This window comes from Hetaerina americana, unplaced genomic scaffold (genome assembly GCF_022747635.1).
Source record: "Hetaerina americana unplaced genomic scaffold, ioHetAmer1.1.p SCAF_16, whole genome shotgun sequence".
Classification (NCBI taxonomy): domain Eukaryota; kingdom Metazoa; phylum Arthropoda; class Insecta; order Odonata; family Calopterygidae; genus Hetaerina; species Hetaerina americana.
In genome coordinates, this window is record NW_027286719.1 from 2460018 (window position 1) to 2479408 (window position 19391).

The 19391-nt window shown below is 47.3% G+C and overlaps 1 protein-coding gene across 1 annotated transcript; it reads left to right on the top strand.

The window, feature by feature from the left end:
- Positions 1-2003: 2003 nt before the first annotated feature.
- ham (hamlet) lies at positions 2004-19130 on the top strand (the record flags this gene model as incomplete). Its single annotated transcript, XM_071584156.1, has 4 exons — positions 2004-2107; positions 16856-16976; positions 17073-17413; positions 17513-19130. Coding segments are annotated over 4 exons (2184 nt in total), but the record flags the coding sequence as incomplete, so codon positions are not given.
- Between the last annotated feature and the right edge of the window lie 261 nt (positions 19131-19391).

The window sequence follows — 19391 nt, forward strand, 5'->3', positions numbered from 1 at the left end:
GAATTTTATTTAAGGAAGAAAAATTGTGACAGTCGCGGTGATCATCGCATGTCAATCAATCCATTCATAACTTTCTCTGTAATCAAAGCTTTTCGTTTGAATAACCATGGTGCAATGAAAATTTAAATACATTTTAATGCGCCGGATTGTAAATATCCCAAAAATACGATACATTTATTTCCACGAAATGGAGTTCTGCTATACCAATGAAAACATTCCGGGCAACAAAAGGCAAAATAAAATTGCTCACCAACCGGCAGCCACGTCAAATCCTTTGGACACCATACTCTTTTTTCTCCAAGTGTGTGTTCTTTAAAACAACTTCCCATATTTCAAACTGCCTCCTTCGTTAGCGAAACATTTGGTCTTCCCATCCCGCGGACAATTTACTATATCAAGGTCATAAGAATGCAACAATTTCAAAGTATAGAATTCACTCGCCTTGACCGGGATTCGAACTCGGATTCCTCGATGCATGGCTGAGTTCTTTAGCTAGTTAAACTATCGAGTACGTCCTTAGCTTAACTAGCTAAAGCACTCGCCTGAAATATACATATATGGATAGATAGACGTCTTTACTAGGTTGAAATGAAGACCAAACGGTCCCTTCGTAATTACATGCATACATGCACATAAATACATATAGATAGACGGACATATACTATTCACAGATTAGCACATCGAAAAAAAATATATGTACATACATATATAAATTAAGTATACACCTGAACATAAACAGTTATTCAAAGTAAATGACATTGAAGAAGGAGAACAATAACTTAAAGAAAGTCTAAGCAAAGAATGAGGTTTGTGGGAAAAGCTAGGGAGAGGGCGGCATTTCTCTCACAGTAAAAACCCACGCAGGAAAACACCCACGAAGAGAAGGGGGGTGTGAAAAACCTGGGAAAACCCTATTAATTAGAGGAAAGATACATATACATTGTAACCATCATTTTTCACATGGTATACATATTATAAAGTTACTGAAATTGAAATGAAGAAATTAATAATATTGGCAACACATGAAGAGTAATGAGAAACATAACATTAACTGGAAATAATGATGGAAAACTCTGATGGATGCTGCTTGAGATGACAAAAGAAAAAGTAGAAACGGTGATCTGTGTAGCAGCTGGGTGGAATGAGGGAGGGTATACCGGTTAAGTCTTGCAGTACCTGAGGAAAATGGACTTGTGAAATGCTCTCTTAAATGTTGTTGTGGATGGAGAGTTTTTTTTAGAGTTTATGGAGGGATTCGGGTTGGAATCCCGGTCAAGGTGAATGTTATTTCAACATGAATTTGTTGCAGTGTATGCGCATCAGCGGATCACCCCGTTAAAAGTCACTCCCACGGCATTTCCCGTAGTTTATTTGAATTTACATCGATTCCCATTTTGGTGCATTTACTGTATTAGTCTTCCTCTTTTGCCCAAGGATTCGCCGTCCTCCCTACTAGCAATTACGCAGCTCACTCATGACTCGCTTGCCCCTTCAGGATTTCCGAGATTAGGGCCCGTTGAGCCGTCCGGTTCTTCCCCAACCCTCCCCTTGGCGTTCCCTTCAACCTTGACGTTGACGCAGCCGTTATCAATCCTAATAATTACATCACGACCGTGGAAAATATCCAATTCTTCCTTTTGTCCCTCCGGCATCCAAATGATTCCTTCGCTCAGCCCAGTTCCTTCTTCAGACTGGGCCACGTTTAACGATTCGCGATGTGGGCTTTGTGCTCCCCGACCCCATCGGAGGGTAGAGCCGGTGGTGGTGGGGGAGGGGGGAGTCTTGGGACCCTCCCGGCGAGGCCGCCGCCCAGGGGCGAGGCCGGGCCCGCGGTGGGCCCCGCCGGCCTCCCGAGTGTGACGACGCCGTTGTGTCTGTCGGCAGGGGGCACGTGGGCAGGGGACTCGGGCAGCGGGCAGTGGGCCGAGCCCCTCTCGGAGGACACAGCGGAGGGCAGCAGCGGAGGCGAAGGGCCGCCGGGCGAAGGGCCAGCCTGCCAAGAGGACGACGAGGAGGACGAGGAGGAGGAAGAGGAGGAGGAGGAGGCGCGGCAAGGCAGCGATCACCACTGCTTCATCTGCACCCTGCCTTTCGACAACTCCGACCTGTGAGCATGCCAATACTAGTCCCACCCACACCCAACCACCTTCCGCTTTGACCCCCGACCCCACCCCACCCCCCAAAGTCCGCATCTTCGACGCCAAGGACACGCGCGTTCACGCATGTGGACGTGACCGTGACGGCAAAAAAATGAGTGCTTCTCTTTCAGTCATTTAGTCTCTCTGTATGTCTGTGTCACACCTGAGACTTAAAATATGGTATCGGCCTCAATGACTTCTTAATCATCGGGAGGGGAGAAATGGGACGACTCGAGTTAGGAGTTCCGGGTCGGGAAAACCTTTTCTTTACGTATGACGTGGGAGGAAAGCACTCGTGATTTGTAATATATATTTCCCCGGCCCCCGTGTCTGTTGCCCCAGCCCCAAATTCATCCTTGCCCCGGGCGTGAGTGGTGACGGGGGTGGGGGGGGCAAGGGAGGATGGGGAGGGGAGTGGTGGACGTGCAAGGGATGGGAGTGGGGAGTGTCAGGGGGGCGGGCGACGTTGTGTTTGTGACCATCCGCGCACGGCGTGTTGATTTCGCAAAATCCGGGTCGAGTGCACATTTAATGTGATAGACGACGGAGCTTGGAGGCTCGAGGAAGGGATTGGAGAAATGTGACGGAGGTGGCGCCGGACTAGAGAATGCGTTACAAGGATAGGGATGGGGTAGAGGATATTTTATTATTTGGCGTGGGTGTGATGTGGACAAACTTTGTCAGTCCCAAATTATTCGATTGCCCCCGCTGCCACGCGTACCTCATCACCACATGCGTCTCCAGCACTTGCAAATAATCCGACGGAATATAAAGGAAGCATTGCTAAAATGAATCAGTAGCCCTTCCCCTTCCAAAATTCATCTCCGTTTCCCTCGATCGTTTCGCAAATTTGCGTTGAGCATTAAAATCAACAAGAACACAAATCTCCCAGCGTCGCCTCCTCCGACACACTTCTCTCACCCTGGGACAGCCTTAGTTTGAACCGCTCCCCAACTTTCCGCACCGCAGTTTCTTCTTCAAACAAACATCAAAGGCTACTCGCGTTTATAAAATACCATGTACTTGTATATTCATATTCATTCATTTATTTAAAATGAGACTGAATTAAGGGTAGCGGTTCCGACCATGAATCTGAAAGTCGCCGGCGCCAAATATTTTTCAGCTTTCGAATAAGTTGCATTTTCTGATTTTTCCGCGAAAGAGGCAACGGGGATAGTGGATCCCACATTCTAATTCTCTCCTGCAGCCACTGCAAAATGCAGCAGTTTCACCGCACGGCACTGATGGCTCAGATGTAGAAGATCATTCCGGCATCAACTGCTGCACATCTTCGCGAGAGGGGAAGTCATGGAATCGTCCGTAGTGCAGCGATGTGGGAGGTAACGGGAAACCAAAATGTTAGTCACCCCTATGGATGCAGTCTTGCGTTAAAATGTGAGTTGCTGGCAGTACGGAGGTGAAATAGTCCCTCGATCGGATCTCTGGGTGGTGGGGACTGCTGGGAGGGGAACATCAGTCAAAGTGGAGAAATGGAGGATATGGATGTGGAAGGAACCATATTCGAGATACGACTAGAATATACCCACGATTGGGACATCTCACCCCAGAAGGAATGGGCAAGAAGAGCTATATTTTTTCCTGGAAATGAATAAAATGAGAGTATTCTGCCGATGAAGTTAAGGGGAGAGCCTGCGGAGACAGTGCTAGTTCAGTTGTACGTGACAAAATCCATCTATCCAGAAAAGGAAATGGAAGAATGGTACTGGAAGATGGTCTATGATCAGTAAAAAGGGAAGGAGAACCCGATTACAATGGGAGACTGCAACGAAGTGATCGTAGAGGGAAGCAGTTTGCATTGGAAAAACGAAACGCTGCGGAGGAAAGACTGACGGAATGCGTGGTAGCGGCTAACACCCTCGTCGGACGACATCGGAGGGCATGCACATGGAAAATGCGTGGGGGCAGAGCATGTTACCAAATTGGCTACATATTCGTCACATCGAGATACGAGAACCAAGTGAAGCAATCAATGTAACAGTGTACTCGGCGCAGATACAAATAGCGGTCATAACGTGGTTGTCGTAGTAGTAGTAGTTTTTAGGGGAGGCGACCGACAGCTAAGGTCATTTGCACCATAGGGGATGGACAGGAAAGGATGAAGGGTGGAGAAAAACCCGGCGTCGGAATTAGCTTACTCTTTACGAAAGGCGCCAAGGGGTCCGCAGCTTAACGTCCCATTCGACGGACGCCGTACTCACTCAAAGTGCCCTCCACAAAGCACCTCAAGTAGGGATCGAGATGCCTCTGAAAAATATTCAACACCGCCGGGATTCGAACCCGGGCCCTCAGGGTGGGAAGCCAGTACCCGCACCCCCCCCACGTGGTTGTCATAGACAGCCGACTTCGACAAAGGAAGATGGAGGAAGTGAAACAGAAACCAGGTAAACATGACGAGAATCGAGGAAAGTAAAAAAAAGGAGAAAGATCACGGAGACCGCTGAGATAAAAATAGAAGGAATGAGTGATACTACCATTTGAGGACGACAGAAGGAAACAAAGAGTATCTGAACAAAAAGAGCACTCGTGAACAAGATGGCGAAATCTGAGTAGCCATGGATAACAGTCCGAATAAAACACATCATACATAGGGGCAAGAAGAAAGTACAAGAATCAAAGAAATGAAAGCTGAGGAAACCCTTGATGCAGAATCAAGTCATGTGAGAGTGAAAGGAAGCCAAGAAAAAGTGAACGCATGAAGATGTAGATATCCAGTTCGAGGAATAATCCATGTGAATAAGAGAAAACATGGAAATGGTGAAACGACTTATAAATTGGTTAAGAGACGATTTGGAGAAAGAAAAAGAAAGCTCCGACCTTAGCGAGATGCCAATGGGAAAATACTAATAAAAATTGAAAAAAAATGGAAAAGATAGAAGAAACAAATTTGTGAACTCAATCAAACCACTTGAAGGTGACTTAAATAAAGGAGAACCCTTGATAGTCGAAGACGAACGGGGTCCGGAAATTTGGTGGAGATAATTCGAAAGAGCCGTGAAAAACACGAAGAGCATAGACAGGAGGAGTTGACAAAATATTAAAAGAAATGATCGAAGTCCAAGGGCAGGATATCTTCCTTCGAATGATCCAAAGTGGTCACTGCAGCGGAAAACGCACGGCGGCCTTCGAGAAGTGTGGAATGTTTGAAACACCGAGGAAACAAGAGCATATAAACGAGAGGACGGAGATAACATTGAGCTTGGTACCCCACGTTTGGAAACTACTTCCTCAGATAATAAGCCCGAGAATCGAGGCAATTGAACATAACCTAGCGGAAAAAACAATTCGACGATTTAGAGAGACAATACTCAGTCTAGGGGTGCAGACCGAAAATATTATGCGCTTTGATATGCCACTTGAGCATTGTAATCACAAGAGACGAGCTTCGTGAACACAGCTTGGGGATCCTTCTCAGTTAAAGGTATTGGAATTTTCTCGTCGGTTATGGGAAGTCTAGTCCCTGAAGCAAGAGCATGTACGTAATCCTTACAAACAGTATCAGAATCAGAGCCGAAAAAATCGTACTCTTCAACCGAACAACTCAAATGTTTAATTTTAATGGTAATCTTCTTTGTCATAAATTTACTGTAATTTCCATGCAACCCTTTTCAAAAATTTACCAAGCCCAACAAAAAATGCTGCCCAATGCAATCTACGAAAATTTATACCTCAAGTGTCACCAGGTAGATAATAATAAAAATTATCCTGAAAATAATCATGTCCAATATGGTTCAGCAATTCCACTTTTCGAGGAGATATTCTTTGAATAACCCTTCGAGTCAAACGTCGACTCCTCATCCGACTATACCGAGTAGATCGTCCGATCGATCGTAGTACGTCTTTCTCTCCAACAATCTTCTCTTCCTTGGGAACCAGCGACATCTCAAGTTGCCAAAACGGCATCTCCGCCTGAATGAAGCCTCCGCCTGTTGCATAACGCCTCAGCATCTATATTTGTTTTCAAAATTTGAAACAAATATAATTAACCCATTGAATTAATTACACGACCAGATTCACATTTAACCGGGGCTAAAAACTCTTTACCCTCAAGCAATCTCTTAAGCATACTAGGATCATGATACTTATAATCAAACTCCTCGATAAGTATGACTTTATGAATTGATGCAAACAAACCTTGATAAGCAAATTTACCAACATCTGGATAGTACACGGTTTGCATATTATTTCTACCAATCAAACTTTCAATGTGGGATGATTTACCAACATTACTAGAACCCCATAAGTGCAATTGCTTATTTTTATGAGTTACATTATTTATTGAGGCATTGAACCACTACGTATACGTATCGTATGTGATATTTGAGGACCTGGAAAAGGTCTTCGAAAACATCGCATGGAAAATATATGTTATGCTCAAGACACTAGAAGTGCTTCGAATCAACTATGACAACAGAAGAAAAATCCATTCCCTCCGCGAAAATAAGGTAACGTCAACGCAAATGAAAAAGGAAGGATGAAGAAGCCAAAATAAAAGAAGGAGTTAGACAAGAATGTAATCTCTCGCCACAAAAGAAGCACCAGAATTGGGCGGGAGGAGGAATTAGGAGTCAAGATCAATGGCGAAGAAATAAAATGTTTTGGTTCGCAGACGGCATCGCAGCAATTACAGAAACGCGAGAGGATCTACCAGCAACTCTGAATGCTACGGACCAAGTACTTCGGGAATATAATATGAGCATCAACAAGAAGAGAGCCCTCTTGCTTGGTCCTCGGAAGAGAGATAGTGAAGGCACATGTCACAGTTCAATGAGTGGCAAATCGGAAAACTGAGTCACGAAGAATCGTTCATCTGCCTGGGCAGCATTGCACCTTGGAATGGAAGATCTTCGAGCGGCATCAAGCAGAGAGTAGCTCAAGCCAAGAAACGGTCACGAAGGACTGTACTCAAAGAAAGAGAGGCTATAATCAAGGATGCAATGCGTCAAAATGTTCGCTCAACATCCCCGAAATTGCTTTAGCATTTACGAAAATGTGAAAGGAAAGGTTTTCATGGAATTATTCATGGCATTCATGGGTGAGATATTTGGGCAAAAGATTTAATCAAGTCAGTGTTACTTCCCGTCAGGAGAAAAAAAAGAAAGGGAGCCGGAGCCATATGTGAGGACTATAGAACAATAAGTTTGTTTTCTCACGTTGTTAACGTGCCCTTAGGATTATCAGGAGAATGGAGAGCAGGGTAAATGATTGCTTGAATCCATGAAAGCAGTTCCGGGTGCAGATGATCAAACTTTAGTTTGCCGACCGGCCAAGAGATAACAATCGTTGCTGAGCGCAGTAAAAAATCAGTGATAAAGGAAAGAAATTAGAATTCATGCAAATAGGTTACGAGGTTTCTGTGAGAGAGAAAGGTAAAATTGCTGCGTTAAAATAGGAGGCCAAATATTAAAACAGGTGGAAAAATTGATTTATATTGGCAGTGTTTTGCATCAATATTGTCGAAGTTGCAAGGGCATAACAAGAAGAAGAATTTTGTTGCACAGAGAAACTTTCACCACGAGGAAAGCGATTTTTGTCGGGAACGTTGATTAAAGATGATATGAAAAGCCTGAAATGGACAGTGGTTTTATGCGCCACGGAAATATGATCGTTTAAGAAAGAGTATCGGTGTAAATGTTAGGATTTTGAGATGTGTGTGGATGGAGAAAAATGGAAAAGGTAAAATGGATGTGAAGGAATGCAACCGAAGAAGTAATAGGCAGAGTGGGTGAGGATGAAACACTTTCGAGAGGTGTCCAGAGGGAGCAGGAAAAGTGATTGCGGCGGATTTTTATTTGAAACTTAATGTCGAAGATAAGAGAAAAGTACGTTGAGCGGGCGAGGTAGGACTGGAGTAAGAATAGTCATTTTGGACGGAATCAGTAAGATTAGAAAAGCATCGGACGAAAACAGAAGTTAAACAAGAAGTGAAGGACGAGGGTGCATCTTGGAAGGCAAGTCTTAGAAATGCAGGTTTGCTAAGTTTGTGTCCATCCAAAATCTATCCTAAACGATAGACTATAAATAATAATTATGAATTAATGTTGTATATTTTCGGGTGCTTGGTTTCAATATCGTTGTCACTGCGCATCGTGCGAGGGAAAGACGACTACCGGAATCTGCGCGTGACGCATGCAATGGCTTCTTATTTCAAATCTAGCCGTGTACTGTGGTGCTCTAATACGATTGATTCCCTCGGTGTCGCAAGAATGCTCGGCTGACCTCTGGCCTAAGCCTAAGTCTTGTGTGCTGTCCGCGAGAATCAAGGACCTCCCAAATCAATTCTTCCGCCAAATCCAACGTGCTTACTCCTTTCTCGTTCCAATTTTCAAAAGAACCTGGTGGATTTTATCTTAACACTTTCCAACCACTTTAGTACCGTTTCCTTCTCACGTATTCCACATGAGGCTTAATTGAAGCTTACTGATACCTCATTTACCAATACCTTATCATTCATTACATTTTCCTTTAACTCATCTAATTAAATCTAGATCCTATAACGGCTGGCCCGCATATTCCTCTAATCTGCGTTCCCCATGAAATATAAGATTTCATTGATGCGCGAAAGTATTTCATCTGCACTGACACTCTTGAGTCGATCCTAACTAGTTTATAATTTACACCTCGTTTACCTTTCCTTTAGTTCCAAATTTTAAGTATTGCCGTTGAGAGAGGATGCAATATTTCGCAATTGCAGGAGTCGATGCATAGAGGGAAACGGAAATCAATCGAACGAAGGTGACCTCCGGTGAAAACACCAAAAGCGGCAACACTCTCCCCTCTGGACACCAAACCTGGTCTCTCACCGGCTGACACACACACAAACCCGCCACACCGAGTTCCCTTCCCTTCTACAACACTCCCGTCGCATACGAGGTCTGTCCAATAAATACGCGAACTGAGGACATTAATCCTTCATTTTGCAAAATTCAGTCTACATCGATTTTGTTCCCTTCAAAGTACTCTCTATTCCTTGCTATGCCCATATTCCATCTTCTTTTCCATTGTTCAAAGCACCCTTGGAAGTCCTAGGAAGCAGTTAGGCTTTTTATTGGCTCGTCGTTTCTTGCTTTACCGTGTCCACATCTTCGTAGTGATGTCCCCTCATCACATATTTGCATTTTTGGAATAGGAAGGGGGATCGAGATGGTACGGGGGCTAACTTACTGGCTTCCCACCCTGAGGGCCCGGGTTCAAATCCCGGCGGTGTTGAATGTTTTTCAGAGGTATCCCGATGCCTACTTGAGGTGCTTCATGGAGGGCACTTTGAGTAAGTACGCCGTCCGTCGGATGAGACGTTAAGCTGCGGACCCCTTGGCGCCTTTCGTAAAGAGTAAGCTAACGCCGACGCCGGGTTTTTCTCCACCCTTCATCCTTTCCTGTCCATCCCCTATGGCGCAAATGACTTCAGCTGTCGGTCGCCTCCCCTAAATGCTACTACTACTACTACTGGAATAGGAAAAAGTCACAGGGGGGAAATCTGGCGAATTAGGAAGATGATCAAGGATGGTCATTGAATTGTTTGCCAGAAACTGGCGAATAATCAATGCTGAATGTTCATGTGCATTGTCATGGTGAAGGATCCATCCATCATCGCCTTGAGTCAAATTTGGTCGCACGCGATCTCTCAAACGCTTGAGAACTGTACGGCAGAACTCGGCATTTACTGTTTGTCCTCCAGGAAGAAATGCATGATGAACAACGCCTTCGACATCAAAGAAAACCAGGAGCATGGCTTTGATTGTCGATCGGCATTTTCTTGAGATATATATATATATATATATATATATATATATATATATATATATATATATATATATATACACATATACATATACACAGATATATATATATATATATATATATTTATATTTATATAAACACAGATGTAGATTTTTAAATCAAAGAAAGGACACACATATGTAGTTTTGACGTTTCGACGGTACGACGGTCGTCATCAGACGTCGTCGTGCTGTCGAAACGTCATAACTACAAATATGAGTGTCCTTTCTTTGTGTTTATATGTTTTAAAAATCTACATCTGTGTTTGTATATATTTGTGCGTCGCCGAAGAGCGTTCCATTTCGAACAGCATACCGATATCAGCAGAACAGAAGACGCAGAAGAAGACCAATTTAGTGAAAATAGGAACCTGGATTGTTAGGACATTGATGGAAAGAGGAAAATTAGAGAATTTGTAGCGAGAGATGGAAAAAGGATATCTAGATATTTTAGGTCTATGCGAGGTGAGATGGAAGGCTAGCGGGGATAACTGGACTGATAGTTATAGACTAATATACAGGGAAGGGGACGAGAGCCCAAGAGGGTTTGCCTGAAATGTTGAATGAAAAGCCAAGAGGAAACTTGGTTAACATAGAGAACAAACGGACAGAATATTACTAGTTGAGGTAAATGAAGAACTGACGAATTTGGTCTTTATTCAAGTATACATGCGGAGAAGGAGATGGCGATCTGGAAGGAGAAGGCGATAGGATACAATTCCAATTAGATGAAACAATCGCGTGTGTTCCTACAGCTGTACGATGACAATGCCAGGCGAATAAGAATGGTATCCGTTAGATTATTTCACGGCTAGGCACAGATTTAGGAACGATCGATTCACAAAACTTCCAGGAAGCGGATGCGGACTCGGATCATAATTTAGTTCTTATTGTGTGAAGCGTTCATTTCAAAAAGATAAGGCATGGGTGGCGGTTTAGGAAATGGAATATAGAACCATTAAAGGGGTTGACAAGGAAGGGATATCAGCAGACTAAGGAAATATATCATGAATGAGGGAAAACCAGCCGAGTACTATCGAGTCAAAATGGGAGTGCATCAAAAAAGAGACCCCAAAAGCCGTAAATGAAACTAAAGGAGCCGTTATTGGGAAAAGGACAAGGAAGCCATCGATTACGGATGAGATGATTACAAAGATAGATGAGAGAAGAAAATAGAATATTGTTAACCCAGAGCTAAGCAGAAGCAAGTACAAAGAGTTAAATGATAAATTGAGACTGGCAAGAAATAAAGCAAAAGGAACATGGTGGAAGACGTAGAGCGAGGATATGGAAAGTTTACGTAGGAATTGTGAAATTGGTGCTCTATAGAAGAAGCACATATTTAAACACTAATGGGAAGTAAGAAGGGAAGATATGCGTTAAAAATTAGAACTAAGTCGTATAAGATGATAGTTGAAAAAAAATATCCAAGAGAGATGAAAAGAATATATACAAGAGCTGTAAGACAAAGAACGTATGCCAACAAGGTTAGGTTAAAGGAACATGACATAGAGGAAGATTGCTTAGGTTCAGCCATGCTCGACGATGGGATAGAAAGGGCATTAGGAGAGATGAAATCAAATAAGGCCATGTGGGTAGACAATATTCCTGAGGACCAACTAAAGGCTTGGGAAAATGTGGTAGGAATAGTCTATATGGGTTGATTCGTAGCATCTATGAGAAAGGAATCTAGCCGGAAGACTTTGTGAGATCAGTGTTAGTTCCTATTCCGAAAAAGGTTAAGGCTACGTCATGTGAGGACTACAGAACAATAAGTTTGATATCCCACGCAGCTAAAGTTGTTCTCAGAATCATAAGCAAAAGGATAGAGAGTAGGGCAAATGATTACTTTGGGTTTAGGAAAGGGAGAGGTACGCGTGATAGCATTGCAGTAATGAGATTATTAATCGGGAGGAATATAAAGGTATTTGCCTGCTTCGTAGATTTCGAAAAAGCGTTTGATAGAGTGAATTGGGAAAAAATAATGCGTTCATTGCAGAAAATAGGAATAATTTGATGGGATAAGAGGTTAATCCGCAATCTGTACATATCTCAGACTGCTCAGGTGCGAGTTGGGAACGAGGAGTCCGGAGGGGCATTGTTAGAAAGAGGTGTAAGGCTATCCATTGTCGTCGGTGCTGTTCAACGGTTGAGCGGAGGAAATGATTTAAGAGGCTGGGGAAGAACCGGTGGTAGGAATGACATTCGGAGGGGAATTCGTAAAATCAGTTAGGTTTGCTGAAGACCAAGCTTTAGTTTGTCAGTAAGCTAAGGGATTGCAAGCATTGCTGAGTGAATTGGTAATTCAGTGCGATAGATATGGGATTGGACCAACATGGTCAAAGAAGTAGGGACGTAACGAGAAGAATTGCTCCTGGGAAAGAGGCTTTCACAAGGAGGAGGGAGATGATGAGAGGGACGTTGAGTGAGGATGTTAAGTAAAGGCTCGTGAAAACTTTAATATGGAGCGGAAGTATGTACGACGCGGAAACGTGGTCATTGAAGCAGGGGGATAGACGTAGATTGGATTCTTTTCAAATGTGGATGCGGAGAAGGATGGAAAAGGTTAAATGGGCCGAAGGGAAAACAAATGAGGAAGTACTAGGTATGGTGGGCGAAGAGAGGGGTTTTTTGGGAGAAATCCCATGGAGGCAGGAAAAATTGATGAAGGGCGCATTGATGGGACGTTGAAGACTCTAATTGAGGGTAGAACGTTAGGCAAACGAGAAAAGGGCAGGAATAGGATAGGGATGTTGGACGGGATGAAGGGAGGAAGAAAGTTCTCAGGGATGAAGAGGGACCTGGTGTAGAGTAGGATTCTGTATTGTGTTTTGTTGGGAGGTATTTATTTGGTAGTTGAGTCCGTCCACAACCTCCCATCATCGTTATACTACCTTTAAAAAATGTATGTATATATGTGTGTGTATATATATAAATAAATAAATAAATAAATATATATATATATATATATATATATATATATATATATATATATATATATATATATATATATATATATATATATATATATGTATGTATGTGTTTGTATATATATATATGTATATGTATATGTGTATATATATATATATACATATATATATATATATATATATATATATATATATATATATATATATATATATATATGTATGTATGTATGAGTTTTAATTTTTAAACAAAATACATTTTATCGAGATATCTTATTTATTTCATAGCAGTCATTTCTTAAAAATGAAACCCTTACGAATGTACAGTGTTCAAAGGACTCCACCGATCTCGGCTGTCGAACCATGCGTGAGTGGACACATTCCCTGTGGAGTGAGCGCCCCTCTCCCCGGCGCCCCGTCAGCGGGTGGTTTGCGGGGAGTGGCGGAGGACGCACCGGCGGGGCGCCTCGATTGAATCGCCGCCTCCCCCCGTCGGTGTCATCTCGCCTCCCCTTGGCCCCTCACTCTCAGGGGTGGCGCCAGGAGTGGTGTCAGCGATCAAACAAGGCGTCGCGTGCCATGGTACCGTTCCCCAACTAACCCCCTCCCGCCACGGCATGCGACGATCCATCATTTTATTGTTCGGTGTCTCGGAGTGCCACGGGGGCGGCGGTGGGACTTCGACCCCCGCGACCCGCCCTCAGGGAAGAGGAGCCGCCAAGGGGGGGGGGGTGAGGGTCGGGAGGTGAAGCGGCCCGCATTGAATCGCGGCCCCATGGATGTGTCACCATCCGAATATTTTATGACGGCCTCCGCGCCGAACTGAAGAAATCGATGAGTGCGTGGGGGCCCGATTGGCCGCGGCGGTGTGCACCGAGCGCCTGATTAAGGAGGGGAGACACGCTCACCTCAGGAACCGTTGAAAATCACTTCGAGTGAGCAGCCGTGAACATCGAATGCGCGTGCATTGCAATACGTATTATGAGCCTTCGCATATTGTTTCCCGAAGAAAAAGTAAATAAAAAAAATCAAGCTCTTTGATAACTCTTTTAACGCTCTTTTAACGTTGTATGGGGGTCGTGGAGCGTCTAAGATTTATGAAAAATATTCCTTGGATTTTGAGTCAAATCAAAGTGGGCGTCGAGGAAGGGGAAACGTTGTCGAGAATCACGTCTTCGACTTGATAATGGTTCACAAAAGCGCACTCATTTTCCATCGCCTCAAAACTCTAAAATGTTGGTCGATGCCGCGTGGAACCAATAACTTCCAGTTCGAGCACCGTGTGGCGCAGCACCTCTTTCCGATGGCGACCAATGGAAATGGCGCTGGAATTTTGGGCTGTTCGTGATCTTCGAAATAAATTCATAAATGCGTAATGCCAACGTTCGAGATAACTAACGCTCTCGTATTCGCCTTTTGCTAGTGATTAGGCTATGTTCATGTTTTCGCAGTTATCTTAAGGGAATTTTAGGGAGTTAGTAGTTGAGGGTTATACGCCTGAAGTGGACGGGTTCCATCCCCGGGCACGCCTCTCTGTAAACCCTCAGCTTCACCCGAGCTGTATGATTTTTTGGCTACCAGATCTTCCTGAAAAACTAACGGCGGCACAGAATGACCCCTTACGCTGATGCCACATTGGCACATTTCAAGGCCGTCAATAGATGAGATCCACCGTCACCCATGCAATCCAACTTCGTGTTGTTAACTGTGCTTTGGTTTGAGTTTTATTCATCGGAATTTCCTTGGAATCCACGGAATCCTCTTCTCTCTTCTTGACGCGAACTCATCTATTTGCTGACCATCTGGATCTGATCTTGGGTTAACGGATATTTCAGCGGAATTTCGAGGCAGTGATTGGTGATACTCGGACGTAGAAATTAATTACGAAAGTATTACGAAAGTACGTATACTATAGCAGCCAAAACGAACCAAAATAGTATATGAATGCTGCGTGACCCAGTTATTTTAATTAAAAGAGGAAAACTTGGTTACCGAAAAAATGGAAATGTAAATCACCACTTTACTTTTCGAGACAGTATTGTCGTCTAAATATATCACTAAGACTAATTAACCAAGTGCTTAGAAACACACAGTGCTTCAATAATATTTTATTTTTGACGTTATCTAATAATTATGGGACACAGACTTGACGTGTTGGAATTCCATCCTCTGGAATGGACAGTGAGAAATAAAACCGCAAAATCCACAATTACATTTGGGAAAACGACGTCTCTCTCCATTGGAGCATCGTCACGTCTATAAATAAATTTAGGTGTACGCAAGAGCATCAGTAATCGCCGACCCCGCTGGCGGCGGGGTAACGTCCTCGTCTGCCATTCCAATGGTCGCGGGTTCGATTCCCGCCTGGGTGAGTTTCCCTCCATCTAGGGCTTGGGTGTTTGTAAATGTGACCATTGTTATCGTTGTTAATAGTTCGATGTAAAGGCCAATATGTGCTGTTTTCTCACTGAATAAATAAATAAATAAAATAAATAATAATAATTCCCACAATAGTGATAGTTATAATCAGACGAATATGCTGTTCCTACTGTAAAGAAACCATTAGTCGAGTTTACTACAGATTAATGCTGAATTTGTCGCGTGATTCTCCGCTATTCTTTAAATTATTTGGACAATAAAATTCGGTGCCACAGATTCCACCATTGCGATGGACCAATAGAAACAATTTATTTTTTCCCGTCGTTTCGAATAACCCTTCAACGTGTCCTCCCCCCCCCCCCGCCCTCCCATTCGTTCCTCCGCCGATGACGACGCTCCCATTTTCCCGCACCTCCCCCCCCCCTAACCCTTCCGTCATCACACGTGGGATCCTTCGAAGTAGTCCCTATTTGATTGAACCAAGCACTCCCCTTGGTGCTTCCTCATCTTAAAGTAGTCATCGAACGCAGATTTTGTAATTGCCTTCCGTTCGCGCATCGCATTACTCTATATCGTCGAACCGTTTTCCTTTGAGCGCCATTTTCAATTTTGGTAGCATCCAAAAGTCGTAGGGAGCTATGTCGGGACTGAGCGGAGGCTGGTGAAGCTGTACAGTCAGGTGTTTCGCCAGAAATTGTTGCACGAAGTTCGATGGATGCGCTGGCGCGTTATCGTGGTGAAGAAGCCAATCACCGCTTGACCAGAGACGCGATCGTTTTCTTCCCACGGCATCACGCAATCTTTTCAGAACTTCCACCAAATATTCTTTGTTGATTGTCTGACCTCTTGTATTGCACGACACTATGGCATCTTATCGGAATGCCAATCTAATGTACACACACATTTTTTCTGGATCTTAGAATTCGAAAAATTCCGCTGCTCAAATTTTGCCTCGAACAAAAGTTAGTAAATTGGTTTCTTTTGAGAAGAAAGACAAAGCGAGGGTTACCTGACTGGCTTTCAGCTTGAAATGTTAGGAAGACCGTAAGTGGATCGCGGTGGCCCGCGTATTTCCTTGCTCGTGCGCCAAATTTTCAGGAAAACCAATATGTTAGGTATATTGTTCTTACGGGCGACGATGAACTCTGGTCAGATGCGCGACGTGGAAATGCGCCTCAATTGAAGGTTACGGAGCCGAATGATTCCGAGGAGAAGTCACCGTAGGAAATAAAATCAGAGCGGCGCCAAAAACAAAAGCTCGCTACTCTGGTGCAGCAAGCGTGTGAGGGAAGTAAATGTCTAAGTTTCGGAACTGGGCATTTGATGCGTGAGAGGGAAAAAACTTGGATCAAATATTTTTTCCTTAGGGAATACATAAGTGATCCGAAACATTATAGTGAAATCCATGTCTACTTACATTTATGGACAGCTTATCGCCTTATCACGTCGTGAATCCATTTTTCGTCACTTTTGATAAGAAAGTCGGTCCAACGCCATCCCCGACCTACGCACACCCATTAAAATGCATTCCATCCTCCTGAGGATTGTCTCTGGGAATACCAAACACTCTCTCGTCTCCCTCCCTCTCACTCTCTCTCGTCTCCCATTTTCGCAGGTTGGACCACCACCTGATCAGCGTTCACAAGTACGTGGCCAACAAATACCCGTGCGGCTTCTGCAACCACGGCTACTGCTGGCGGCCGAACCTCGTGCACCACCGCCTCCTCATCCACGGCATCTTCGCGGGGGACGAGGCGGCGAGCCAGCAGCTGGGCGTGCCGACCCTGGGATACGGCCCGCCAGCCGCCGCGCCCCTCCCCCCCGCCAGCGACCACTTCCGCCGCTACAGCTGCGAGAACTGCGGCAAGATCTTCAGCGACGCGTCCAACTTGCAGCGCCACATCCGCACGCATCACGCCGGAGCCCGCTCCCACGCGTGCACCGAGTGCGGCAAGACGTTCGCCACGGCCTCGGGCCTCAAGCAGCACGCCCACATCCACTCGAGCGTGAAGCCGTTCCGCTGCGAAGTGTGCCTCAAGGCCTATACGCAGTTCTCCAACCTATGCCGCCACAAGCGCATGCACGCCAATTGCCGCACCCGGGTGCAGTGCCAGAGCTGCCGGCAGGGCTTTAGCTCGCTCAACTCCCTCGCCAAGCACAAGCGCTTCTGCGAGGCGTCCGCCGACGACACAGCCGGCGACCCGCCCCCCGACGACGCGCCCCCGGACGACGCGCCCCCGGACGACGCGCCCCCGGCGGCGGGGGGGCCAGTCGCCGCACCGCCTCCCGCCACGCCCCCCGCCATGAACAACCCCGCACCCAACGCCTCCCTGCTCCTCTACCCCCGCCCCTTCCCCTCCGCCCTCGGCCCCTTCCCCATGTTCCCCACGCCGCACTACCCCAACCCCTTCCTCGCCTCCACGCTGCTCTTTGCGCCGCACGCGGCCAAGGCGGCCCGCGACGCGGACGACGCCCTCGCGGCCTCCTCGCCGCAGTACCCCCCGCCGCCGCTGCTGCCCCCGCCGCCCCCGGCCCCGCTCCCCCTCCGCCGCCCCGACGCCGAAGCGGCGTGTGACGACGAGGCCGGAGGATGGGGGGGCAGGGAGGAGGAGGGGCCCTCGCCCGGGGCGGACGACGAAGGCCCACGAGACCTCTCCTCGCGGCCCTCCTCCACGCGGGCCCCGACCGGGACCCCGGCCCACGCCGAGCTGCCGCTGGACCTGCGGGTGACCAAGAGGAGATGGTCGGCCAGCGACAAGTCTCAGGCGGTGCCCAGGGACGGGGCGAGGCCGCCGCCGGAGGCCCCGCCTCCCCCCACCGAGAAACCAAAGGGGGGCGCGCCACCCATGGCCTACCCCAGGCCCATCCACCCAATCTTCCTCGAGGCCATGTATCGGCTGGAGCGGCCCTCGCAGTCCGGGACAGTGTTCCCCTCGTATGCCCCGCCGGCCGTTGACGAAAGACTCTTGCCCGCGTCGTTCGCGCCGCCCCGCGGCGTGGCCTTTCCCTTCCTGGGCCCCCCGCCCAGGCCCTACGATCTCCTCCGCCCCCCGCCCATCCCCAACTTTGGTAAGCCGTACCACGAGGTACTGAGCGTGGGGTCGGGGGGCGGGGGAGGGCCCGGGGGCGCGGGGGCCGGCGGGGGCAAGGCGCGCGGCGACCGCTACTCGTGCCGCTTCTGCGGGAAGGTTTTCCCGCGCTCCGCCAACCTCACGCGCCACCTCCGCACCCACACGGGGGAGCAGCCCTACAAGTGCAAGTACTGCGAGCGGTCCTTCTCCATCTCGTCGAACCTGCAGCGCCACGTGCGCAACATCCACAACAAGGAGAAGCCGTTCAAGTGCCCGCTGTGCGACCGCTGCTTCGGGCAGCAGACCAACCTGGACCGCCACCTGAAGAAGCACGAGGCGGGGGAGGAGGACGTGGAGGGTGGTGGCGCGGGGGGTGCGGGAGCGGGCCTCGACGGCCCCGGGCGAGGCCACGGCGTGGCCACGCCCGACAGCCCCGGCGCCAGCAGCAACGAGGACGCCTACTTCGACGAGATCCGCTCCTTCATGGGCAAGGTGACCTACAACAGCGACTCGCCGCTCGTGCCCACCTCCCTCCCCTCCCCCCTCGCCACTCCCAACCACCTCTCCGGCCACCCGGCCGTCGGCGGGCCGCCCGCCCCGCCGCCCGTGGCCCACGTGTACGCCCACCGGCGCGGCCGGCCCTACCCGGACGACCCCGAGTCGGACGTGAGCGGAGACGGCGCGGGTGGGCCCGTGGCGTACGAGGTGCAGTTGCAGGCGGGTGGCGCCAGCCCCGCCGGTGGGCCGCCGGAGGAGGAGGCCGGGGAGGGGTCCCCGCGGCCGCCGCAGGGCACTGAACCCATCCACGTGACCAGTTAGGAGACGAGCGTTCGCGGCTGCCCCCGGGGGGCGCTCCGGCTGCCTGGCCCCGGAACCCCGGAGGAGGTGGACCCCCTCCCGCGGGTCGCTGGCCAACAAATGACCGCCCACGAATATTGGATGCGTTCGCATACTTCCGCTGATGACTCGAGAGGAAGGCCAGCCTTCCACTAAGCTGCACTCATTTTAACACGTTTATGATTAATTTTAGGTAATTTTGATGAATTTTATGACATCGTTAGAAAACATTAGCACATGTTA